General features: G+C 32.9%; 1 protein-coding gene across 1 annotated transcript; it reads right to left on the reverse strand.

Annotated features, from left to right (window-relative positions):
* On the reverse strand, nucleotides 1-26,876 carry LOC106063734 (nuclear pore complex protein Nup133-like). Its single transcript, XM_056022183.1, has 34 exons — nucleotides 26,562-26,876; nucleotides 25,194-25,324; nucleotides 24,994-25,100; nucleotides 24,032-24,250; nucleotides 23,678-23,743; nucleotides 23,432-23,542; nucleotides 22,944-23,075; nucleotides 22,785-22,844; nucleotides 22,614-22,675; nucleotides 22,112-22,179; nucleotides 21,923-22,002; nucleotides 16,611-16,716; nucleotides 16,047-16,106; nucleotides 15,822-15,900; nucleotides 15,656-15,707; nucleotides 15,411-15,515; nucleotides 15,139-15,298; nucleotides 14,919-15,028; nucleotides 14,729-14,835; nucleotides 14,494-14,593; nucleotides 13,599-13,718; nucleotides 11,762-11,890; nucleotides 10,092-10,305; nucleotides 9,794-9,927; nucleotides 6,809-6,848; nucleotides 5,599-5,723; nucleotides 5,219-5,278; nucleotides 5,010-5,082; nucleotides 4,167-4,228; nucleotides 2,799-2,855; nucleotides 1,096-1,176; nucleotides 922-983; nucleotides 335-420; nucleotides 1-227 (listed from the first exon to the last, which is right to left on the reverse strand). The coding sequence occupies exons 1-34, from the start codon at nucleotides 26,651-26,653 to the stop codon at nucleotides 94-96; spliced, it is 3,384 nt and encodes a 1,127-aa protein (XP_055878158.1). The 5' UTR covers nucleotides 26,654-26,876; the 3' UTR covers nucleotides 1-93.
* Between the last annotated feature and the right edge of the window lie 688 nt (nucleotides 26,877-27,564).

The raw sequence follows: 27,564 nt of genomic DNA on the forward strand, positions 1-27,564 counted from the left end.
TTGATTTTAAAACATTTATTTAAAAAAAAAACTGTACAAGTTGATATCCACCTAACAAGATTTTAGAACCATTATGAACCAATGTCAAACTTGTCACTGTAGAGCATTCTCTATGTGTTCATATCCAGCTCTCATCAAAAAAACAAAGTTGGGCTGTCTCTTGAGATGAGCTAACTCACTGGATGACAAGAGTGTCTCAAGGTCAGGTTTAAACAGGTCAAGTTCACCTGAATCAAATAAAGAATGGAATAAGTCACATGCTTTCAATGATCACATGTTCCAAAATAAACTCCCATCACATGCTAGTTTATAAATGAGCACAAGAACAACTCACCATCCAAGTAAACCAAGTCTAGAGTTCTGAAGAAGATTTTGTCTTTGTTGACCTCTATTGGATCTGTGACATCTGTTTCATCCCAACTGAAACAGAAAGTATCATAATTTTATAGCATTTCAATGAATTTTACTATGAAACTGGTAAAGAAAAACTTGTAAGGTTTTAAACCTACTATAACACAGATTCTCAACCTAGTGTACATACATTGGGTAACTAGAGAAATTGTGAAATGTACAAAAAGGTTTACAAACAAGTAATAAAAATATATATATAATCATTTCCTACATTATGTTCCAATCAATATGATTGGATCAGATCAAATCAGATAAAGATATTATTGTACTGGTAATTGAAAAAAAAAAGCCAGTATGTGGATCAAAACCCATGACATTTGCATTAATAACATGACACTATAACCTTCACTTCAAGTTTAAGACATTTCTAGATTACACACCCAACCTCTTCCAATGAAGAGAGAAAACAAAATTTTTGGAACATTCTCATCACTGAATTCAATAACCTGTAATTAGGGCTTTTAATGGGATACAACCTACACATAACATATAAAGGTAAATATAACTTACCTGTCCATTAAAATTGCTCGACACCAAATGTGAGATTTCAGTTGTTCATAACTTTCATCATTCTAAAAGCCAAAATAAAAAGGGGGTAAAAAACAAACAAATCAGTTTTAGCATGTTTCTATATGCAATGTTGTACTACCAAACAGTGCAAGAGAAGAAAGTAGAGATTCTGACCTGATCTACATGATGAAGTAGATCCAAGGCTTTCTTCACATCTAGTTCACTGGCATTGCTGTTATGTTCACTTACATACAACTGCAAGAGAAAACTTTTGGTTAGCTTTTCACTTTTCCCCCACAAGCAACACAGAGTGAATATTTGACAAAAGTTGATATCATCAAGATCTATGAATAAGGGTTAATAAGATAAACTTTTTTTTTTGGAAGGAATAAATTTAAAGAAAATACTTAATAATGAGGGGTCAGGCTTTATGCATTGTATATATAGCTCCTCCTGCGTGATCGATGATGAGCACATTTCTCATATCCTATGAACTTGAAGATGACTGTAAAGTCCAATCCTCGCTTTAAAAAGACGGCTGCATACGTGGAATGGGTGGGTTAGGTCAGTTGCAGATAGGCCTGCTTCTTCTATCAGCTTTTTGTTGGTTTGATGCTCTTTCATGCTTCATATCTCGTGACTCCGAGACTCGTCTTCACGCCATGAGGAGCGATCGAGAGCTAGCGTTTCCCAGCCGTGAATGTCAATGTCATACTCATTGAAGGAGCTCTTAAGGGTGTCTTTATAGCGCTTGTATTGATCCCCCCATCCAGAGCGCTTTCCTGCACACAGCTCCCCGTACAGAAGTTGTTTGGGAAGGCATGTTGGGACCTTTTTACTTTGGCATTGATACTGTTCATGTTAAACAACTGTAGGATTTCAGTATCTGGTCAGACCAATGCACCTTATGAATTTTCCTTAGACCGCGTAGGTGGAAGGAGTTAAGCTTTTTGAAGTGGCGGGAACATAAGGTCCAAGACTCTGATGCATATAAGCTCGGCATTCCAGTACCACCTCATCGTGGTCGCCAAGTGAACACCTCGCTCTCCAGAGGGGTGGCCAAGGGTACTGGTTGCTTGCCACTGATGAATGAGCAATCAAAGGTGTTATGTCCAGCCCCCCCCCCCTCTCCCTGTGGGACCCCGGGGCAACGGTGAGTAAGAGACTTAACGGAATCTCCGAAAAGCGGATAGCACTGGACACCAACTCGAGGGTTGGGTTGGGTTCATGGCTGATTCGCGGGTCTCTCTTTGGACAAAGACTGGACTCACTGGAGCGGCCTTAGTGGGCGGACTGGTTGGCGTCCACGAGCTAGGCTCTAACTAGCCCGTTCCATGGTGCGCTAGTGGAGGAATTCGCCGCGATAAATGGTAGTTCCAATACTGGGAATGTAAAAAAACATGCGCCACCCTACTCATGCCCTGCAGGAAACTTATATGCTCAGATGCATATAAGAGTGATGGGATCACTACAGCACTGTAGACTTTCACTTTTGTGGATACGCTGAGTCCTCTCTGTTGCGACACTTGTCCTTGAACCAACACTGGCACATGCAACACGGAAGTCTACCTCATCATCTAGGTTGGCATTGGCTGATATGGTGCTTCCCAGATAGACAAAATTTTTTATTTATTTTTTTTAATTTCCTAGTTTTTGGTCCTCTATAAGAATGTCTGGCTCTGTGACAGATTTATTTGGAAGAGGTTGGTGCAGCACTTCTGTCTTTTTTACATTTATGGTGAAGCCAAATTTTTGCAGGAGTTTGCGAAGAGGGACAGGCTCTTTTGTAGGTCTACAAGAGCAAATTCTCCATTGTCAGTTTTTATAACTGAGCTGTCTTTTCATTTATAAGGATCAAATGTTATGAATGGACTAACCTGAATAAGTTCTTCAGGGGACATCACTCTCATGTTGTCTGGGTCCATTCCAAGATTCTAATGTGAAGACAATAGAAAAATTCAGGGTTTTACTTAAAAGACTAAGGGTTCTAACATTATGCAGTTTCTACTTCCAAAATCCCCAATGACAAAAAATCCTTAAAAAAAAAAACTCAGAACAAAGGGCATAACTCCACCCTTACAAGCAATGTAGAAGTTATTTCCCTTATTTGATATCAAACAAAATCATTACCTATTTGGTTAATTGATTCAAGTTTTGTTAGGTACAATAGATAATTGTTTAAAGTATCAACTTGATCTGATAATGTGTGTGGAAGAAAAAGTGTAAAATTATCTAAGGGGACAAAACCATAAAAATTTTGCCATATCTGTGAATACTCTAGGATTAATTTCCCTTTTTGGTATCAAACAAAATAATTAATTACCAGTAATAAATTCACTAACTGGTTAAATTTGTTATTGATTCATGTCTTGTCTATGCCAAAAAAATTGTGTTAAGTTTCAACTTAATCAGAGAATGAGTGTGGGGAAAAATAATGTGTACATGAAGCTTTGTAAAAAGAAATGTAGAACAATATAGATGTAAGTTCATAAACATGATGAATGCATAAATGAAATAAATAACAGCCACAGTTGAGTAGATCACAATAATAGTGTAGATTTAGTGACTTCATTAAAAATGGGGTTGGTATAAGTGGTGATCGTGGCAACAGCACAATACCAAATTTTCGATTAAAAAGAATGCCCCAGTAATTTTAATTACCTACCAAATCTGGAAACCTTAAGAAAATTAGAGGAATTAAATACTCAATTAGAGATATTTAACCACAACAGTTCCATCTTGGATAGTAACTGCAGTACTAGAGAAGAGGATACTAGCAATGGAATTGAGATGCTATAGAAGGATCCTAGGTATTCTGGAAGAGATTCTACTTAAGGCAAAAGACAGGATGACAGTTGACAGATCATGTGTGGTACCCCAAGGGTTCAACAGACTACAGGATAGGTGAAGGCATAAAAAAAACAGAAAGAAAAAAAAATAACATTGATGTTATTATGAGTCTGATCAAAGTCTTCATTTGCTTGAATCCACTACATTGAAGACAAGAGCTGGTCTAAAATAGTTTGATGTCTCTGAAGTTTGTGCATTTGAGGAAAAAGAAAGGGAGGGGCGAGGCTTGAAAGGGGTTTATGACACAAACAATCTTACACTTGTAGCTTTGTTCCATAAACAACTTTACACTGAAATTGTGACAACAGCAACCTTTATGTGAGTTATTTTTAAGAAATGTTGCCAAGAAGTTTTAAGATGTATTCTAGTTCTCTGCATACACATGACCTACTTACATGAAAAACTTCTGGTGGAACTACTTCTTGGTGGAGCACTAGTGCTAGTTCTTCGTCAATAGCTGCACAGAAATGTTCAAATACATTTGTTACTTTTATACATCTATTTTTTTAGTTTTCATACAGCTGAGAAAATATCTTAGTGGAGCTTTAGATTACACAATACCCCCTAACATGGTGATAATTAGGCTGAGTGAATAAAGATGCTTATGAAAGGGAAACTCTCATGGTTTCGACAATTTTTAAATACTATGATACATATATAATATACCATAGCTACGGACTAAGTCCAACAGCCACTGTAAGAATGAAGCGATACAATTGGTTAAATCTAGATCGCTTTCAGCATTGTCGAGGGAAGTTATGTACGCCTAACCTAAAAACAAAATCTGAAAGAACCCCATTTTTGTTTTTTTTTAGATGTCAAGAATTTACTGCTTAATTTATTAAATATAAATGTTTCTAACATTTAAATAAAAAAATGGTAAAATGTTTACTACTACAAATTTGTAAGCAAAATTTAAATATGTCAATAACTCAAATTTAAAAAAAAACCATCTGAGTTTCCCTTTAACATAAACTTAGCACTAAACATTCTAAAGAGGTAAGTTTGACTAATGATTGTGTCCCACTCATAATGTTTTTTCCAGAGACACTGAACATTATGAAATGAAAGTCATCACTGGATATAGCTAATGATAGGGATATGTTGAGCAAATACCAGGACACAGCTAAGATCTAAGATGCACTTCAAAAAATTAGGAACTGCAAGGGGTGGATTCAGTATAAGGACAAAATGTAAAAACTTTCCAGGAAATATGATTCATGCAAGCTTTGTCCTACCTTCTATATTTTCTTGCAAATTATCCTCATCCTCTGATGCAAGTGCTGCCAATTTACTTAAACTTAATAATGTCTGGAAGAGAAAACATTGTTAAAAAGTACAAGTCATTTAAATTATAACATCTACTATTTCAAAATATAAGGCATGCATATTAACAGTACATGGTTTTGAACACTACAATTTAGGCCTACTAAGACATATACATTACTTTTTTCTTGGCTAGAAAATTTTTCTCCACCTTGGCCAAAGCAGCAAGTGAACTATGCGCCTGTTAGTACAAAAGAAAAAATAAAGTCATAATGTTAATGTAACTTACATCTTTTATCTTTCTAAAAAACTTTTTTAAAAACATTGAAGGCAGAAAAGAACACAATAAAACTTCTTTTAAATATTTTCTTTTGCATTAATTCTAGTTCTTTTGATAACTTTCATATCATAATACATTTCCTTTCAAGTCAGATTTATTTTTAAATTGTTAACTTTAAAAAAGATTTCCAAGATCTTAGCCAACTAGAAACACATGGATATTAAATGCACAGAATGTTTCATTTTTTTAAAAGCCCTATACAATATAACAAGTAATCTTACTGCTTCAAAATTGCCTCTTCTGATCTCATGTAACCAACTGAGGTATTGGACATTGTCAGAATTTAAAAATGCACTCAGCTCATCCCCATCAGCCAGAGATTTAGACAACAAGTGACCTCGTTTACCTGGAAACACACAAGCATGGATCAAGTCCATGATTTCAAGTACAATCCATATATCATGTTTAAAATGTAGGATAATGAGCTCAAGAAAATCATTTATTTGTTTTTAACTGTCTTACATAAAATGAGTCCTCGCTTAACAATGAGTCTATTTAAAGATAGTGGCAGCACAGCGGTGTGTTGTGTACAACAAGATTGGCTGAGACAGCTAATCTAGGCAACAAGATCATTTTTTCTCACACTGAACGCACGCATGGGAACTTTGTTCGTTTTTTTTTTTAACTCTACTATCAAAACATCATATCCCATCAATATGTTTGACAAAAAGAAGAATACATGTATGCAGTAAGGGTCTACACTTCAAGGATGAAACATGATACCTCCTTTATTAGATATTTACTACTAAAAGTGTATACACAACTGTATCTAAAGAAAAAAGTTATTACATACTCTACTATTAAAAATGATTAATAACTAACCCAAATCTAGGTTCACACTTAACAAAACATGCCTAACAACAGACTTTCTGGACCCTAGCCCTTTCATTAAATGGGGACTCACTGTCAGTTTTGTAAAATATGAAAATGTTCTACACAAATAATTTTTATTAATTTGGATTATAATATATTTCCTAGATCTATTCTAGAGTAAAAGCTGTTGACTTGTCCACAGTTTGTCAGGTTTTTTTTTCCAATGGTAGTGACATGGATAATTTTATGTGGTTTAAATCTGTTTTATACATTAAGTTTTGTGACAAAATGGATAATTATTTTTTTTTTTTTTCAATTTAGAGCCTAAAAATTTTCCTTGATCTAGAATCTAGTCTAAATCAAGATCCTGGAGACTTCTCCACAGTCAGTATGTTTTTTATTTTCAATGCTAATAAACCAATATTAAAATAATTGTTGGTTTTATAAAACTTCATTTGTGTTATAGGAAAAAAAAAAGCATGTTAGTTTTACTACAACTGATCATCTCAACGTAACTACTGTAACAATGACAATATTCTACACAACTCAATTTCACATTTTCCTAAACTCTTGTATTATGCAATGGACGACATTCAGACATTAAATGACATTACTTACCTTCCTTCAGATACCAGTTGTATAAAAATTGAGAAAAGCCCTAAAAGGAAAAAAAAAATGTCTATATTAAAACTAAAAAGAATTCAAGTCCTAACAAAATAATTAATTTTAATTAAAAATATTAGTTTCTTATCTTATCTTATATAATACAGACGTTACTTCAAAAAAGAAGATGATTACGCCCTACGCGTCATGCATTTAGTCATGCATATTAACCAATGACTTAAATTCTGCCAAGTCACTGGTTTTCCTGGCTAGCTCAGGCAACCCATTCCATGCTCTAATAGCACTAGGGAAGAAGGAGTATTTGTACAAATTTGTCCTAGCATATGGGACGAGGAATGTGCCTTTATCTTTGTGTCTTTCAGAGTATTTTATTAAATTTTGTTTTTGTATTTGAAGATTATGGTTCAGTGTTTTATGTATTATTGCTACTTTACTTTTGAGCCTTCTGTCCTGAAGGCTTTCTAAATTTAGTGATTTTACTAAAGGTGTTACTCTAGTCAAATGTGAATATTCGTTTGTTATGAATCGCACTGCTCTATTTTGTGTCCGTTCTAGTTTCTTAATGTTTTCTTGAGTTGAGGGGTCCCAAACAGAGGATGCATATTCTATTATTGGCCTAACAAGGGTTAAATAACATTTTAGTTTTATGTTCTTATTTGATTTATAGAAATTTCTTTTAATAAATCCTAATGCTTTGTTTGATTTTTTTGTAGTTTCATCAATATGTGGATTCCATGACAGTTTTTCATTTATTATAACACCTAGGTATTTTGCGTTTTTAGTCTGTGTTACTGGTTTGCCATGAATAAGATAAGTGGAATTAATTTGTTTTAGTTTTTTTGTTACTCTTAACAACTGACATTTTTCTGGGTGGAAAGACATGCTCCAATTTGATTCCCATTTCTGTAATTCATCTAATTCTCTTTGTAAAATATCTGTGTCTTGTGTTGTTTTTATTGTTCTATATATTATGCAATCGTCTGCAAATAATCTGACTTTTGTTCCTGAAGTAATGCAATTTGGTAAATCATTTATGTAAATTAAAAATAGTAGTGGACCCAAGACTGTTCCTTGAGGTACACCTGAGTTTACTGTTATCGGTGTTGATTTAGAGCCATTTATTATTACAGTTTGTTCTCTCCCTATCAGAAAGTCTTTAATCCACTGATGCAGTGGACCATTAATGCCGAAATATTTTAATTTTTTAAGCAAACTATGGTGGTGAACTTTGTCAAAAGCCTTAGAAAAATCTAGTAAGATAGCATCTATTTGTTCACTATTATCTAAACCTTTTGAAAAATCATCAATTAGTCCTATTAGTTGTGTTTCACATGATCTATATTTCCTAAAGCCATGTTGGTATGGTGTGAGGACATTATGTTTGTCTAAGTGGTTTATGATGTTGCTACATATTATGTGTTCTAGGATTTTACATGTGATGCTGGTAAGTGATACTGGTCTGTAGTTTCCTGGGTCAGATTTTTCTCCTTTTTTAAATAGGGGGGTGACATTAGCTTCTTTCCAGTCCTTTGGTACTCTGCCCTGGTTAAGTGAAGCCTGAAAGAGTATTTTGAACACTGGGGCTAGCTCATTACTTAGTTCTTTGAGTAATCTAGCTGGAATACCATCAGGTCCAGAAGCTTTATTTGGTTTGGTGTTGGCTAATAGTTTTTGAATTCCATTTTCTTGTACTACTATATCTTCTATGTTGTCTACTTGGTTCAAATTCAGTAATATGTCTTTGTCTCCTGGGGCTGAGAATGCTGATGCAAAGTATTTGTTTAGAATGTTTGCTTTAGTTTCATTATCATTATGTATTATGTTATGTTCATCTTTTAATGGCGCTACGCCTGTTGTTTCCATTTTCTTAGACTTAATGTATGACCATAGGTTTTTGTTGTTGTCTTTAGATATTACATTGTTTATGTATTCACTCTGCAGCTGTCTGCTTACTTTTTGGGTTAAGTGTTTAATTTTTATATACTTTTTGTAAACTCTTTCTGCATTAGTTTCTTTAAATTTTCTATATAGGTTTTCCTTCTCTTTACAAAGCTTCTTTAGTCTATTATTAAACCAGCATTTATTTATTTTGTTTGATGTGTATTTAGTTGGTATTTGATTTTCTATAATGCTTTTAAGATGGTTTTTAATGAAATTCCAGAGGTCATCGACTGGTTGGTTAATGTCTTTTTCTAATAAGAATGTTTGTTGAAAGTTTAATGCAGCTTGGTGTAGTTGTGTTAGGTTACATTTATTCCAGAGTAAGATTTTTCTTTTGGGTTTTGTATTGGCTACTGCTTTTATCTGACTGTGTATTTTTATGATCTCATGGTCTGATAGACCAGGGATAATATCATAATCAACTACTAATCCAGGTCTGTTGGTTAAGAAGAGATCTAATGTGTTGTTTAATCTAGTTGGCTTTTTAATGATTTGATCTAAACTTAGGTTGTGTAAAGTTTCTATGAAAAGCTCATTTATGTCCTTAAGGTTTTGGTGTTTATCTATGGTTAGTGTTTTCCAATTTATATCAGGTAGGTTGAAATCACCCATAATCCAAAAAACTGCATTTTTATTTGTCTCTTTAAGTGTCGTAATCTGATTACATAGTTCCTGCATGTATTCTAAACTAGAATTTGGTGGTCTGTAAATGCTGCCTATTATTAGGGATGTTGAGGTGGTATTAATTTTACAAAATGTTGATTCTATATTTTTTGAGTTAGGTAAGGTAATTTCTTCTGCTATAAGAGTGTTTTTTATTGCTAAAAGAACTCCTCCATGATTATCAGCCCTATCTTTTCTAAAAGAAATCCATCCCTTTACACATTCATTTTGATCCTCAGTTGTTTTGTTTTTACAAATATATTCTTGATCAAAAACAAAAACGTAAGCTAAATTAATCAAGCCTAAATGTAATGTTAATGTGGAAATACTTTTTTCATTCATTTCCATATCAACTCAACTGTTCAAGCTGTTTACCTTCTCAGCAAATTGACTTCTATATCTCTGAAGTCTGTCCTGGTTGTCTGTCATGTCACATATCCTGACCAGAATCTCAAAATCTGCAAACTTCTCAGCCAGTGATGCAGCTCTGTCAAACTGTTTATGTTCTACTGAAGATGAAATGGTCAAGTGAAATAACTAATGAGCGTCTAATTACGTGACTAATTAAAATATCTCAGCGAAACAATTAACTAATTTCTAGGCTCAGCAATTTTAAATATGCCTACTATCAACTCACTTTAATTTGTACCAAAAAGATGTTATTACAACTCACACAAAGGTAAAATAAGTTTTTGCCTCTCTCTGTCAAATTCACGCTCAAGCTGAGAATATTCTTCAGTTTTGTTTTCTTGCAGCTCCAGGGATTTGAGTTGACTGGCATAGCCATCCAAGAAAATATCTGCAAGGCCAACAATGTTCTGATACATGGTTCCCTGCACATCTACCTCACGAGCTTCTGGAAGACCCTTTTCAAGTATCAGACCAATCTAGGAATGAAACAAGCAGTAAGAGTATAGCTACAGAATCAAACAAGAGTTTAACAACTTGGCTAAGTATGAAGGGGGCTCGACACTCGACTCGAGCAGAGTTGTGTTTACTAAGCGCCTAAAGGCAAAACCTTCTCCCAGATACCCGCCTCCACCCACTGGTCCACAAATGAGATTGGACCATAGCACTCTAAGCATGCTATAAGCATGAAAGTAGCGCTATATAAAAACCATAATTTATTTAACTCATCTTGAATTCATGAGTCAGAAGCTGTCAGATGCCTCTGCTAATAATGAAATACTGGTTCTATTACTTGCCTACTGAAGGAGTCTCTGTCAATCTATTTTCACAAGTGTTGTGAACTGTTAGAATCATTAGCTACATGTGTCAGACATGGCATGAACTATTTACACAGGTGTTGCTTTAATATTATCATTGTGTCAATAAACATTTACAATAGAGCAAACAGGATGTTTTATAACTCTTTTGTCACTACATAATTTTTTGTTTCACAAATATCTAAATAAAGTTCAGTTACAGAAAAACAGGAAAATAAAAATAATAAAAAAAAAAAAAGACTGTCAGTGTAATAGTTGTTATTATAAAAAAAAAAAAACTATTAGATCTAAATAGTTTTGTTCCACAAACATGATACTTTGCATGTGCGGTGCCAAGTGTAAAGGAAGAAATGCAGTGCCAAGTGTAAAAAAAGAAATGCAATGCCAAGTGTAAAGGAAGAAATGCAGTGCCAAGTGTAAAAAAAGAAATGCAATGCCAAGTGTAAAGGAAGAAATGCAATGCTGACTGCCAGTATTGAGGATATAAGCATTGCTGACAGATAGTATTGAGACTATCAGTGAGTGTAAATGTGACACACACAAAACACATTAAAAAAAAATAAGATCTCGTGCTTCCATTGATGTGAGCTTTGTTAAAACCCAAAATTTCAACTACCAAAGTGCATTTTTAAAAAGCCTGCTCATTACATTTTAACTATCTTATGATACTGCTGAGTAAAACAATTTTTTTTTCACAACTAATTTGTTCCAATGTAAGAATGTTGTAGTTGTTATATTTTGTTCAGAACGAGAAGGAAAACAGATACTTATCAAAGTGTGAACTAATGACTCTACAAAATGAAATCTTCAGTCAAAGCTTTTACCTAGTTATAAACCAATGGGGGATATACAGACATGCAGTCATACAGACAGGCAGCAGACATCTAAATATTATATATCATTTATCAACATATAGATCCAACTTAAGTGTCCAAAAAGCAAATTGAGCAGAGGCAGCCAGTAAGTTATTCTCTTTGTAATGTATACAAAATCACATAGTAAGTACACCAGCCATACTATAAATGCTGATAAAGCTCTATGACTGAAAATATGAGGCCTTATGCTAGTATGTTTTAATGAACACCAGTTGATATTTAAAGTAACATTTTAATAGTACCTGGTCTTTGATGATCTTTCTCATGGCTGGGGTGGCTGTCCAAGGTATAAATTCTGGCAAGTCTGTAGTGTTTCCTGCATACATGTCACAGTGATCTTGTCTATACTTCAAGGCACAATACAACATCCCCTGAGAACACAATACACACACAGACTTATTTGACATGAATGCCTTGTTGAAAAAAATAAATATTTTTTTTCAGGTATGACATGACTTAACTCTTTTGCTCCGGAATTAATTCGGAATTATTTGCCACTTTTGGACGGAATTAATTTTTCCGCCATTTCAGAGTGCGCTACTTTGCTTCGATATAACTTGTATAACTTTTTTATTTATTATTGGAAAATAATAAACTTGATATAGAATTAAAGAGAAATGAATGCTCTTTCCATTTCTTATGTTTTCTAGTTTGCAAATTATGTTGTTTTTGTAATTTTGGGTTTTGAATATAAAAATTAAAAATGAAAAACTCACCAACTGACATTGAAAATATCCATCCAAGTGCATGTTTAAAGAAATTTATTGTTCAAATTGAATCCAAATAGCTTTTTTTCTCATTTTTATCCATTTGTTTACAGAACACCACAGAAGAAACAGCAATAGATGCAAAAAATAATAAACTGGAACTAATAATCCAATGTCACTACTTTAACGAAAAAGCCCATAAAAAAAGCAACACGCTTGGAACAAAACACTTTTACCCTAAAACTAGTCCAACTGTACAGCATATATATATTTATAGTATTTTCTTCTAAAGTTCTTCATGTACTTAGTATATAAATATTCCTTCTAGTTGTGATATTCATGGAAGCAGTCAATATGAATGTGTGGGTTCGACTCCCATCCAGCGCAAACATAAACCGTTCTCCCTGACCCAAAGTGTTTACATACTCTGTCTTTCTTTATAGTTATAGGTCTCCATTCTATGAAAATGGATCTTATTCTAGCAGGGGTGTTCCATTTAATCCTATGGTCAGCAGAGCTATTTATTTTGCTAACAAGACTATCAACAATGTGATTGTCAATGAAAAAAAAACATTCCATCTCAATAGATGCAGTGCTGACTAAGTCTAGGTTGACAACCCAATTTCTTGGTGCAATAAATCTGAAATTGTTCTGTTTCAGTGCCTAGATGATAGATCTAGAGATCTACATCTATCTGATTAGATTTAGATCTAGATAATGTAGAGACAGCTAAACTAGTTCTAGATCTACATTGAACATTAGCTGGGGGTGGAGCTGCTTCATCAGCTGATAAACTTCATCATTACTAGACCTAGGCTTAGGCCTAGGTCTAGACCTATAAATTAATTTACTAGATCTAGATCTATATAATTAGATTTATCAATATCACCATCAGATGAAACAAAACCACTGTCATCTGAATTCTTATACTTCTTTATCAAAGAAATATTTAGATCTACAAAGTTTATATGGCCTTGGTTGAAGCTCCATGTTAAAAAAACACGCACACAGAAAAAATAAATGTCATCTCTTTACAAACTTCGTACAAAATAAAAACACGTTAAATGAAGGAAATTCCGGATGTTTAGCAAAGGGAAACTATTCTAGATAAACAATTAAGCAATAAAAAACAAGAATCGGAGAAATGGAAACGAAAAAAATAAATTTGAAATAGCCGATGCCCCCAGCGTTGGTCCGACTCTTTTTCCCTTTTTAAAATCAACGCCCTGTGCGTTGGTGCGGAGCCAAAGAGTTAAATAGAATTGAAATGCCCTAAACCATTTTATGTCAGTCTTTCATAACAATTTTCGTAGACATATGTAGATACTTATAGACCTATCCCAATCTCTATGGTTCACACTAGATCTCTTACCTCAAGTAGAGCATTGACTGCTAAAATTGTATTGACAACATTTGGACTCGGATGATCTGATGATACAAATTCACTTTCATATTTGATCAGTTGTTGGGCTATCTCATGAATACTGGAAACCTGAAAACATTTTTGAATCCCTTAAATACATACATAAACATACATACATAAACATACATACATAAACATACATACATAAACATACATACATAAACATACATACATAAACAATGAAGCTATAGTTAAAAACAGAAATAATGACACAGTTGAAACACATTATAACAAGTTTTAAGAAACAGTTCTAACTGTATAGTATTTAGTCTTGTATAGTTTATCCCAACCAGCCCTTAGTGCCTTGACCTGTTCCCTATGATTGAGTTCCTGACGGTCGTGTCCTCCTTTACCTCCTTCATTTCTAGATCTAATAAAGATCAAATATTTTTCTATCCAGCTCTCAGTTTCTTTCCATTGACGTTAAAGAATTCTTAATAAAATTATGACTTCTAAAAGACTAAATCAAATAAAATATTCAACTTTCTAATTTACAGAAATTTGTCAAATAAAACCAAACCAAACCAATTCAATGTGAAAACAGAGGAAAACGTTTGCAATGGCTAAATTGTGGTTTAATTACGATCAGTTGGCAATGTGTAGATTCTGACACAATTTTAAATAAAGAAAAAATAGGCAGATATAAAGAATAGGTTCACTGGCATGTAATTTTGAAAATCACAGAAAAATCAGTACAAGGTCTGGTGGAGTTAATACAACTTTAGTATGATTGTAAAGAGGTTTAGCCATAAATTGAAGTACAGCTGCAGTAAATGACAAAAATTAATTGCCAAAGAAATGTTTACTCAGAAGAATAAAAGACAAGTTTGTCTCCTTGACTTACCTCCCTGTAAAACAGATCCTGTGCAGTTAATGTTGATGGTATTGCTACCTGTCTCAATTGGACAGCTTTCTGAATGCACAAGTCTAAAATTTTGCAGTACCTGGATATAATAATAATAATAAAAGAACATTTTATACATACAGTTAAATATATATCATTGGAAAATAAAAAGTTCCTGTCACTCCAATGCTTAACTTTTTGACCTAGACCCAAAATGATTACACTAAGAACATACTTGGAATGTGCTTCCCTCAAGGCTATGGCAGCTTCCAGTTTCTCCACATGTTCACAGAGTAGGAGCCGTGTTGGCATGACAGAGTTTCTGACACCAACCAAGTTCATCTGTAAATAATTTCATCTGAACATTTATTTCCTCTATCATTACATAAGACTTGCTAGAGTGAGTCACCAACCATTTTACTTACTTGATTCCATAAGCCAAATCTTTTGAGGAATGCAACAAACAAGTCATGTGCCTTCTGTTTATCTTTCAACTGCTGTATCAAGATGACAGAAGCTGTGCTGCCTGTACTGTCTGTAAGCAGTGAAAGAAACAACTGCTATCAACATTATGAAACCCAGACAACTTACTAGGACAGGACAAACAATAACGTAAATTCTTCACTTATAATGAAAAAAATTAACCTTGCTTATCTGATTCAGCCCAACGAGGGTCAGCATTGGGATAGTCATCTATCAAGTCTTGACTTACTCCTGCAACTATGGTGTCCAGCTCTGATGTTTGAATACCAGACTTTGGATGAGTAGTCTCTAAAATTTCTGAAACAGTGGCTTCTATCTGATCCTGTTTTACAATCAATAAAAAAAAAATCTTCAGTTTGTAAAAATGTTTCAATGTGTTAAAAGCAACAGTTCTCAGGGTCACAATTAAGTAAGCAAAGAAAATGTTTAACTACCTGGTCATTACTAAGTGAGGCTATGAATGCTCCTTTCAGTTTCAGCTTGTTGTCATTACTTTCTATTAACTCATTCACCTTACTGCCAGCCATCATAAATGTGGTCTAAATGTCAGAAAACAGATTAGTGAATACAAAATTAGAAACAAATTTTAAAACAAGATTTTATAATACATACATACATTAAAACATATTATTGAAGAAATAGTTTAATACTGTCCAAGTTAGAAAAAGAAATAGCTCACAAACTCTGTTCTTGAAGCTAAACTCAAGTTGCTAGTTGATTCATCAAGAATACTGAGGACACAAGGATACAACAATAAAAAGATTAAAATCTAGTCTACCCCAAAACAGTCAATAATGTTTGTTAATCAGAAGTTTTTCAAATGTTCATTGAAATAATAGTCTTACCTTGACTCTATCTTTGGTGGTGAAACACTGAAGAATCCATAAGCATTGGAAAAGAACACTGCAACACTGTTAACACATCCTTTTTTTAAATAACAAAACAGATTCTAGTCAGGTAAGAATCATGAGACACAACCCTAACTGAATCTTAAAGATCTCATGCTCTCAAGTTCAATATTTATCAACAATAATCACAATCTAAACCTAGACACATACAACACAAAGTACCTGCTCCCAATAAAACATCTCCAGTTGTCTTCAGATCCATTTTGTCCAATGCTAAGTTACCTGAAATATGGGGGAAATAGATACAAGGCACATATTTACATATGAGATGAATAGAATACAAATGTTCTTGGTATTGAATGTTAAATGAAAAAAAAAAAAGCAAATACAAAATTCTTCCTCAATTCAAAATTCAGTTCTGAAATATTTGTCAGTTTTATTGACAGCACTTGACTGAAATTCCATAACTTTTTGTGTGTGTGTATTGGTGTTAAGTAATTTTTAAACTATTAACAGGTAAAGAAAAATAAAGGCAATGAAAAAAAAATGCTACACCAAGAAGGTATTATCTTTATATATAAGTATGGAAACAAAAACAATTACACATGAGTCTTCACAACCAGGTAAGACAGCATTCTCCCTTTCTCTTTGGATTCCATGCCTTATAATGTTGTAACATTAACTTTAATAGGTGCCTAAATGTTATGGTCACAATTTATAAAATAAAAATATCACTATAACTATATTTAGTCTAAGAGTACTCCAAATATTTCACTACCAACTCACTACTGAGCATCAGAATAGTGCTAGAGTTGAAGATAAATGCAGTATTGGCTTTCTCAGTGGATACAAAAAGTAACTTGTAGGATGATATCTGGTCTTCCATTTCCTCCTGCAATTAGATGGACATTGCTTTATTAAGTATCTTCAATTAGAATATGGAGTTAAAGATTTTACAAAGCATTGCCAAACTGGTTATTCATTTTTAAATTCCAGGCCAATTTTTCTTATGCATAGCCTACGTGTGAAATATCTGAACTGGATTCTCATAATTAATTATACCAGGGTTCCCCCACCATTCTGAGATTAGGATTTCAGGAGCGGAAAAACACGAACTATATCTATATTTAGTAATAAATATAAGAATTACCATATACATGTATACAATTTTTTTTTTCCTTTTCAAATTAGCAAATTCAAAAGTAACTGATTAAAGAGTAAAGAAGTACATATGTAAACCAATAAGCCTATTTGCACTACTCTCTCTATATATGTATTGCTTGTATTAGTCAACATTAGGAATTAATTAAAATCTCTAAAATTAATCAAATTGCAATGTATACAGGGTTCATAGCCAATTTCATGAATGATTTTCCAGGTATTTTCCAGGTATTCAAGGTAGAGTTTTAGATTTTCAAGGTATGCATCGCACCATAGCAAGCAATATATATGTATAAATATTTACATACAACTTTTTACATACATTTAAAAGGGGGCACGGTGGTCTAATGGTTAAGCGCTTGGCTTCCGAACCTGAGGTTCTGGGTTCGAATCCTGGTGAAGACCGGGATTTTGAATTTCTGGATTTTTAGGGCGCCCCTGAGTCAACCCAACTCTAATGGGTACCTGACTTTAGTTGGGGGAAGTAAAGGCGGTTGGTCGTTGTGCTGGCCACTTAACACCCTGCTCACAAGAAACAGATGACCTTAACATCATCTGCCCCATAGATCGCAAGGTCTGAAAAGGGAAACTTTACTAATACATTTAAAAACACACACAAGCTTGCATTACAGAAGAATAACTTTTTTAAAATATGAGATGTAATTTAGCTAAAACTGTCGCAATCTGAAGTTGTAAATTTTCTTAAATTGACATAGATTTGTAAAAAAAATATTTCATTCTTACTATAGCAGTTGACTTGCTTTCCATCAGTTTTAACCAAAATAACTCTACGGGCTTTTCTACAGCTGTGTGCGAAATATTTTCGTTAAATCTACAGTAGATCTAAATTTAAGTCACTAAATTCGCGGACTTTTCACGGCTGTGAGAGAATTATCTTCACTCTATTCTATTGGATTAGCGTAAATTAAGTCTCGATCTAAGTCTAAGTCACTAAATTCGCGGACTTTTTCGAATTATCTTCACTGAATCAACATAAATATAGTCCCTAAAATTCGCGGACTTTTCACGGCTGTGTGCGAATTATTTTCACTGAATCTACCGTAAATCTAGAGTCTAGATCTAAATCACTAACTTCGCGGAATTTTCACAGCTGTGTGTGAATTATTTTCACTGAATCTACCGTAAATCTAGAGTCTAGATTTAAGTCATTAACTTCGTGGACTTTTCACGGCTGTGTGCGAATTATTTTCATTGAATCTACCGTAAATCTAGAGTCTAGATCTAAGTCACTAACTTCGCGGACTTTTCACGGCTGTCACTGCTTCTACAGTCTAGATCTAATTAAGTCACTACATTGGCGGACTTTTCACGGCTGTGTGCGAATTATCTTCACTGAATCTATCGTAGATCTAGACTCCATAGATTCTAACTCAATGTCACTAAACTTCGCGGACTTTTAACGGCTGTGAGAGAATTATCTTCACTAGATTCCAGTGATTTAGCGTAAATCTAGTGTATTTCTAGAGCAATCTAGACATTAGATGTACCTGTATCTAGATCCTTAAATTAACTAAAATTCACGGAGTTTTCATGTTAAGTGCGAATTATCTTCACTAGATCTAACTAAGATCTAAATTTAGATACTATTTCTAGCTAGATGAGAAGGATGGATGGTGAGAAGATTCAAAAGTAAAGTACCGGTAGCAATTATACTTAAACACTGAATCATAATCTCCAAATACAAAATCTAATACAATACTCAGAAATACACAAAGATAAGATGATATACGGACTTTCCACGCGAAGTGACTCTTACTGTTACAAGAAGAAGATTTTCGGCGAGGGAGGGCCCGGAGGGGTGTAGCCTTCACATTAGGCTCTAGTTATAGACAATAGTCACTACAGACTAGATCTAGCGCGTCTTCAGTCGTAACAGTGAAAGGAAAACATTGCTAAGTGAAATGCTTGCTTGAGCCAAGGTCGTTTTCAATCACGAGGTCGCGCTTCACAAGTGGGTGAAAGGCGGTGTAGACGCGTCGTCACTGGTCAGCTCATTGTAACCGGGGAAAATACGAAAATAAACACCAGGTGTCGGGAGGGAAAGAACTCAAGGTCCAGTTTTAAAATTCAAGGTTTTTTCCCGTTTTTTTACGAAATTCAAGGCTTTTTCAAGGCCTTGAATTTAATATGAAATTCAAGGTGTTTTCCAGGTTTTCAAGGTGGCTACGAACCCTGTGTATAACACATTAAATTATCAATATCAGTTTCCTATTTCAGTGGAAATCTCTTGCATTGATTTTTTTTATTAACAATAGGTGTCTTTAAATCTATAAAATCTAGCCCTGAATCATAAAGCCAGAAGTGAGTTTGATAGTAAAACCATGAATAGTTTAATTTTATATAGCAGCTTAAATACTATATAGACCATATTACACTATACTCTAAGCCACATCTACTTCACAATCTAGATTTATAAAACTAAAACTAAGAGAGAGATTCAGAATCTAAGTAGATCTCTATTAGATCTAGAAATATAATCTATACCATTAATCATATATAGATACTCTAAGTCTAAGGCCTCCACCCTAAAAAGTACAGTAAAAGTAGAATAGTAGGCCCTATATTCAGTATATTGATTATTGGCTATAACTATTATATACTGTCTGTAACTATATCACTATCTATATCACTAAATCTGTCTCTATCTAGATTGACTAGATATATCTATCTCTATCTGCTATCTAGATCTGACTAGAGATCTACTAGTAACTAGTACTACTACTAGATCTAGAAGATAACTAGTCTAGCTCTAGATTGACTAGATCTAGTATTCTAGATCGTACTGTCTAGTACTGATCATAGTCATAGTTACATAGACATAGTATGAAACTATGATAGTAGATAGTAGACTAGATATAGAATAGATCTACATAATATTATATGTATAGTAATAGATCTAGATCTAGTCATTTCTAGTAGATTTAGAATTCTAGATCATCATCATGATCATATATGATCTACCTACTACGTACTAGATCTAGATCTAAAACTACTACACTTACAAGTACTAGTCTGTCTAGGCCAGGCATGGCCCAGGCTAGAATCTAGATTTACGGTCTAGTCTTAATTATAATATCAAGTCTTTCTAGATTTAGATCTAGATAAAATAATTCTAGATCTATAAAATCTATGTAGAGTAGATCTAGATTTGTTTTAAAAAAAAATCACTTTTGAGATCGAGATAGACTTAGAATACCGGTACTTAGATCTATGTTTATATATGCCAGTGACTATTAAGTAAACAAAGTATTAGAACTTCCGTTTTAGGCTTGAATTCGGCATATTATTACATTTTTATTAAATGAAAGCCGACAATGCCGTTTTTTTTTTCTTAATCGCCCGTAGGATCGGCGATTTTCATATTGAAGGACACCCAAAAGACAATTTTGTCTATTTTTCAGGAGATTCTTATGACTTTTCAGGAGATTTTTAATAATTTCAGGAGATTTCCAGGACTTTTTCATATATTTTGCAATTTCAGGAGATTTCCAGGAGCTCCTGAAAAATCAGGAGGCCGCGGGAACCCTGTTATACAATGAAGGGAGTGGGAGGGACCTAAGGAATGTAGTATGCATTTATAACCATCATATAACAATAGTGGGCATAATCCATTGCAATATCTCTATTCTCTCTCTATTGAAACCAAAGAAGTGCAATATATATATATGCAATTATAATCTTGAAATAACAATATTGTGCAGGATTCCATTCTTGTATTTACTGTCTATACTAGCTAATTTAATAATTTGTATTGAGTATATATAGTATATATTAATTATAGAAAGGGTCCTCTCCATATTCTAATTATCTGATATTTAAGGATTCTAATAAAATAATTTAATGACAACAAAAAATGTGTCACATAGTTATTATAGTATGCACCGTTTTTGCCATGTGGTCGTTTTCGCGTTTTAGACACATTATAAATGTTCATTTTATTTTGCCAGGCGAAACCCAGGGCTAATTTGAAACTAAAAAAAATCAAAGTTAATGACTTCGCCTATTACAAAAAAAATACCTTGGAAAATAATAATATTCCTCTAAAATCTAACTATATAATCATGCACATGCTGAAATGTTTGAATAAATTAAAAAAAAAATATAACAAACTTAAACACATATACATGCATAAATGATAAGCCATATGGACAATATCAGAACCCATACAATAGTATGGTGTGAAGTGGCATAACAATAATTACACAACTAACTTAAAGCCAAAATCTAATGGACAAAAAACATTGTTTTTTTCACCCCAAAAATATGTTGAAACTCAAATGTAAAAATTAGATGAGTCTCATTCTTTTTAAAGGCAAAATAAAATAAAAATATAAAATGTATTTAAAACAAAATTGCCAAAATGACATTTGTGCCACAATGTCCTGCTTCGTTATTATAAAGAAACAAACTGTTTATCCCTACTTGGTTTTTTTTTTATCAACTAATGAAACTTCACCATTAAAATAAAAATGATTTTTTTTCCTCTAAAAATATGCATATACATTCATTTTAAAAGTGCTTTAAAAAAAAAAATAAAATTACTTAAGATTATCATGGAAACACAATTTATATAACCAAAAGTAAAGTGTAATTATGTGATAGAATGATCAATTCTTCTCTGTTCATGCAACATAGTAGACTGGATTTCATATACTTTTAATATATTTATGTGTATAAAGTTAGTTAAATTTTTTTTAAGTGTGAAAATTTTTCAAGAATAATCTTTTCTTTTTTTTTAAAATAATTCTTAAAAATAGTCGCATTAATTGCTTTTTGATTACTATGTTTCCGAAGTCAGCTAAAAATAGTCTCTTGCTCCTCTATGGGCCTCTCTTCTGGAACCAACTAGCCTACTTTTCTAATGAATTCAGCAATTAAATTTATTGTGTCATAATTGGCTCAAGTATACAACTTACCGAATATTTTTGTGTGTAGTCCAACACCACAAGGTTGTTAATATTTAAAGACCGAGCTTCGTCAGAAGTGTCCAGAAATGCTAGACAGAAGACAAAACAGAAATATATTCAATAAACAAATATAAAGTGCAAAGTCTAAAAAAAAAAATAAATAAATAACTGCAGTCTTTTATAAAAGCAAAACCATACCTAAAGCATAGTATACTTTCTGATCAGCCTCCATGTTAACCCCAGCAGCTAGCATGACAATGCCATCTCTGCCAACAGATCCATGTATATGTTAATTGTTGACATTCATATACATTGTCAAATATTTTGTTAATATCATCATAATAGAAATATCATTCTCAACGTTTCAGAAACATGAGCAGGAGAAATGAACAGCAAGAAACTTTCAACTATTGAACCAATAAACAAATAATGCACAATGATTGTCCAAATCATGAAAGATTAATTAATCTAAAGTAAATTTTTTTTAGTAAAAAAAATAATGAGTCATAATATTCAACTTCAAGATTAGGACTACAGTTTTGCTTTAGTATATAAAAGTTTATCTCAGAGATAAAATATATTTGTCTATCAACTTCTAAGCATACAAACTTTAGAAATATCCCCAACAATAAATGTGAAAAAGAGAGAGACATGGGGTACCTAAATATGACCAAACACTTAAGTTCAACAAACAACAAACCTTGTCAACTGTAGATCTATCAGCCAGGTTTTAAGCTGGGTCAGGTGAATGGCATCTTGGCCCTGAAATGTCAATTCAACTTTTAGTTGTTTTTTTTTTCATTTAAAAATGTTTCTAGTTTGTCATAAATGAGGCTGCAAAAAAAAAAAAAAAAAAAAAAAAAAAACTTACCCAAAGTTTCTTGGCTAAAGCATCTCTAAACATTCTTTCAGCATCTAGTTGATAAAGTAGCTGGGCGACAGAGGATTGTGAATTATTGGTTGTCACTTTCAATGTGGTAAAAAAAAATAATGTACCTTACTTACAATAATAACAAATACTATATTGTACCTTTTCACAACCAATGCCTGGTATTTGCCATTTACACAAGCTGTTTCCAGACAGAACATAGAAGGCTCTTATTTCTTCAGCATTGTCATCTTCATCATCTACATAAGGTGCAGCCAAAATGGCCTGAAGAGGCTAGATACAAAATAAAATATTTGTAATTCCAGGATGTTTTTTATTTCACTTCTATTGTATGATACTACGCAGAGATATAAAAATTAACAAAATACACAAGAAAAAAAAATGACGACATGCTAAAACAGAGTTTAAATTTTGCTGACCAACAAATGAAATGAAATTGTTTAAATTAATATAAAAAAAAAAGAAAGAAACAAAGTAGGAAAGAAAATGTCATCAAACAGTATATATTCTAAAGCTCATTAGAATTCACGTCCATGACTTGACAAGAGATTAAGTTGAGCTAAGTAAAAAAAACTCATCAAATATAAAGTAAAAAGGAAAAAAAAGACTACAGTGGATGTGTTACTTACTATTCCATTGGTCTGTATTTGTGATGATCCAAATATAAAAGAGGACATTCGTCTGCTGATACCAGAGAACAAACCTTGAGAGGCTTTCAATGGTTTACATTGAAGACTAGCCTGCAAGGGAAATAACAGAATATCATGTACATATAGCATGCCCTATACAGAACCTTTTGTATAGTATATTTTATGTATTTATGAAATTAAAAAAGGTACATTACAAAACTAATAAAAAAAATAACAAATATTTACTTGTCCAGCTGCAGGTACCAAGAGCCAGAGAGAACTTGTAGTCGTGGCCAGTAAACATCCATGAGGCTGAAATCATGCAATGTTATTAAAAATACAGCTAATAAAAGGCACATACTCGTTTATGTATAGTAAAAAAAAACTGGTCATTGCAATAAATCATGTGGAGCTTGTAATGCTAATATAAAACCAGTGCTTTCTATTTAATAGAATCCGTTTTTTTTTTAAATATAAAATAACACTGAATAACTGTTTCTTCCAAAATCAGATTCATTCCTTCCAAAAAAAAAACAACACACACAGCCTCATATAATGCAACTCTTTTAATACCTAGAAAATAAAACCAACAACACTCACTTGAAAATTGATAACTCTAGCACATTCCTCTCCCCTAAGTTCAGCACTGATCTCTGCTATGTTGGATTCAAAGGCTATGTTAGGCCAGTATCTGACAACTCCTTCAGGGGACACAGCCACACAAGCAGCCGGCTGGTTCTCATTGGGTATAATACAGACTCTGTCAGCACTGTGAGCTAGATCACTTGGGGGTAATGTCAACTCTTTGCACTGGACATTCTGTGGTAAGTGATAAGTGAACCTGTTAAATGTTTGCTTATATAAATCTACTCATATAAATTATTTTTTTTTTACAAGGGGCAACTGGGTAAAAACATTTCTGAGCAGTTAACTATAACAAAAATTTTATGCATTTCTTTTTTCTTTTTTTTTACAATTATATTCAAAGCTTAATTTTTGTAGCCTTTCATTGGCCATGAAATGGTCTTTCACTGAACATTATGATTTTTAATAAACAAAATGTGTGGATTGTAAAAATAAATTGAAAAGACTAAAGCAATACTAGCACCAATGCAACTTCATAAAGAATTAAGGAGTTTTCATTTATTTAGAACAGATCAAATGTTTTAGTTATAAAATGCTCATACCCTTCAATAGTGGTGACACAATGCACTCTATTATGTAGTGCCTAAGTGTATTTGCATTATTATTCGCTATTTTTGTTGCTCTTAAATTGTATCTGAATTCATTCACATTCTCTCTAACATATGTGAAAAGTGAACTCAAAGCTTTGCATAAATATACCAGAATCAAAATAGTGAGACTTATCCATTACAAAATTTGAAGCAATTTTTCATAAGGCAGGTAATAAAATTTTATCATCACTAAACTCAAGTTTTTTGTTTTTTTTAAACGAATTCAGCTGTCCCCCTTCTATGCCAGTTTGGGTTAAATTAAAAAGGTTTGATCTAGTCTGAAGAGCAGCAGTGTCTCAGCCAATAAACACACTATCTTTTTAATACCTTAGAGTTATTAAAAGGCCTATATCTCCAGACAAACAGTTTGCGTGCTCCAACAAGCCATGCCCAGCCCGAAGGATCTATGCGAGCTGTTATTTCTGTTGTGCTTCCTGGAGAAAAAAAAAGATTAACTAACATTAAATTTAATTTGAATAAAAAATATTGAAATTTTTCATAGAACAAAATAACTTTTTTTTACATACGATCAGAAAGAGTCAGTGCCTCTGTGATAAGAACTGGTAAAGGAAGTCCATATGGTTCTATTTTATGCAATGATGTTTCATCCAGAATCTGTGTTCCATGGAAAGATTGGATGGACAGAGTTGATTGATTTCTGAGGATACAAATATATATGCCAGACTGATAAATCTTGTGAATTCTTTTTTAAGTGCAGCGACATTTGGCTATCCAAATACTTAATATAAATAACAAAAAACAATTAGGTATGATAAATACGAATGTGAAATTATTCATATTCAAGGCAGATAACTATTCATATATATATATATATACATATGCTAATGAAAAAACTCACTTGAGACACAAAGGTAGGCTATAATATTATCTTAATAGAGTTTACAAACTAGATTTTCAATATTCAATTTAATAAATAAAATAATTCTAAATTAAATTAAATTTTAAGCACTATCAGATCTAAATCTGAAGTATTAGATTAGATTTGAGAATAATTTGTTGATTTTTATCGATCTGAGTCAAGATTAATTCAAATTAATTTTTAGATTTTATATTAGTAATTAGATATCTACACAAAAAAAAACAGATGCCTAGCGTCTAGACCTCTAGTTTAGAGATAAATCTAGAGTGGGAGGGTAAAGCCTGGAATGGCCAAGGGCCTAGAAAGAAAAATTATTTGCTAGATTTATAGTTCTAGATTGGAGCAATCTAGACTAAGACTAGTAAGACATTCTAGAAGTAGAATGTATTGTAGAGTCTAAAATCTAATAAATTTATGATATGCCTAGCGAGATGCCTAGCGTCTAGACCTCTAGTTTAGAGATAAATCTGGAGTTTGGAGTGGGAGGGTAAAGCCTGGAATGGCCAAGGGCCTAGAAAGAAAAATTATTTGCTAGATTTATAGTTCTAGAGTGGAGCAATCTAGACTAAGACTAGTAAGACATTCTAGAAGTAGAATGTATTGTAGAGAGATCTAAAATCTAATAAATATATGACTATAGTTAACTATAGTATATATAATTTAATGTCAATCATAGAATCATAGTCAATGTTTTAGATTAAGGATGAGTGGAATGTTTCACATGACTCTACTCTATGCATATGAAGTAATCCAACTGAAGACAGTCACACAAAAGTGACAAAGATGTCAGGGACTGGGTGTCTGCAATATTTTGACAATTATTCACAATTTTGTAGTTTTCTTTTCTCTTATCTACCGGTACTTCTTATTCTTAACTGACTTAACTCTAGTTCTGCACCTGTCTTTAGGGTTTAGGCTTAGCAAAGCAATGGCTTTTTTTTTTTTACTCTAGATATATATTATATAGACTCTAGACCTGAATACATTTAGACTAACACTAACTATCTAAACTAACTTAGGCTTTGGGTTTCGTCTTGATAATCTTGAACTGCTCGGTGAGTAAAATGGAGATGGAGCTGCTGCCATGGGAGTTCTCGGTGAAAACATTTTCTGAACTTGTAAATCTTAATCTATCTAAGTATCTATCAAATAAAATGCTTTTGTTGATGGTCTAAATTAATGATAGATCGACATCTAAGGATCTCGATCTTGTGCTAGATTATACTAGATATAGATCAAAATCTAGATCTAATCTTGATCCATTCCTAGAAAAATAAACAGAAAGTACTCATGGAATAGATCTATTTTGTATGAACCAAAATGCGCTCTTCCTTGCCAGATTTAACGATTAGTGGCTATAGATCTAAAGTTTAGGGTCTAAATTAAATCTAGATTGACGTTGAAATAGTACGCGTTATTGATAAATATAACAAAGCATTCAAGAGCTAGATCTATAGTATATATTTAATCTGTATTATGTAATTTTTTAAAAATCTAATTTTAACACTCATAAAAATTAATGTCTTAGTCTGAAAATAAAGGCATTATTTGAACAAAGCCAAGTTGGCAGGAAAATAAAACATTTCGATATTTTCGCACGAATCATTAACTTAATACTACGTAATAGTCTCTCAATGTGTTCTGCTCCCATTACAATAGGCCTACTTGGTATATTAGTTCTTACCTTATATACAGACGACGTTACTTCAATCTACAAGCCATGTTTTAATTCCAAAACAACCACAATTAAAAACAATTTTAGTTAATCACCATCGACTGCTTACACTTTCGCTTTGTTAAGTTTCACATTTTCAAAACTTTGCAAGCTTATATTGTTCTTATTCATAGGTTGTTGTTTTTTTTTTATTACCGGCGAGATATTTTTTCGTGTCATGTGCTAGGGATAACGCATAGCCTATGTTTTGTAAAATGTTTTACATGTTTCGGATGTTCCTTCAGAGTTGAAGATAGTTTACTTCCTAGTCCAAACCTTCCGCAGGACGACGGGGGATGGGAGC

Source organism: Biomphalaria glabrata, chromosome 3 (assembly GCF_947242115.1).
Source record: "Biomphalaria glabrata chromosome 3, xgBioGlab47.1, whole genome shotgun sequence".
In the NCBI taxonomy this organism is placed as follows: domain Eukaryota; kingdom Metazoa; phylum Mollusca; class Gastropoda; family Planorbidae; genus Biomphalaria; species Biomphalaria glabrata.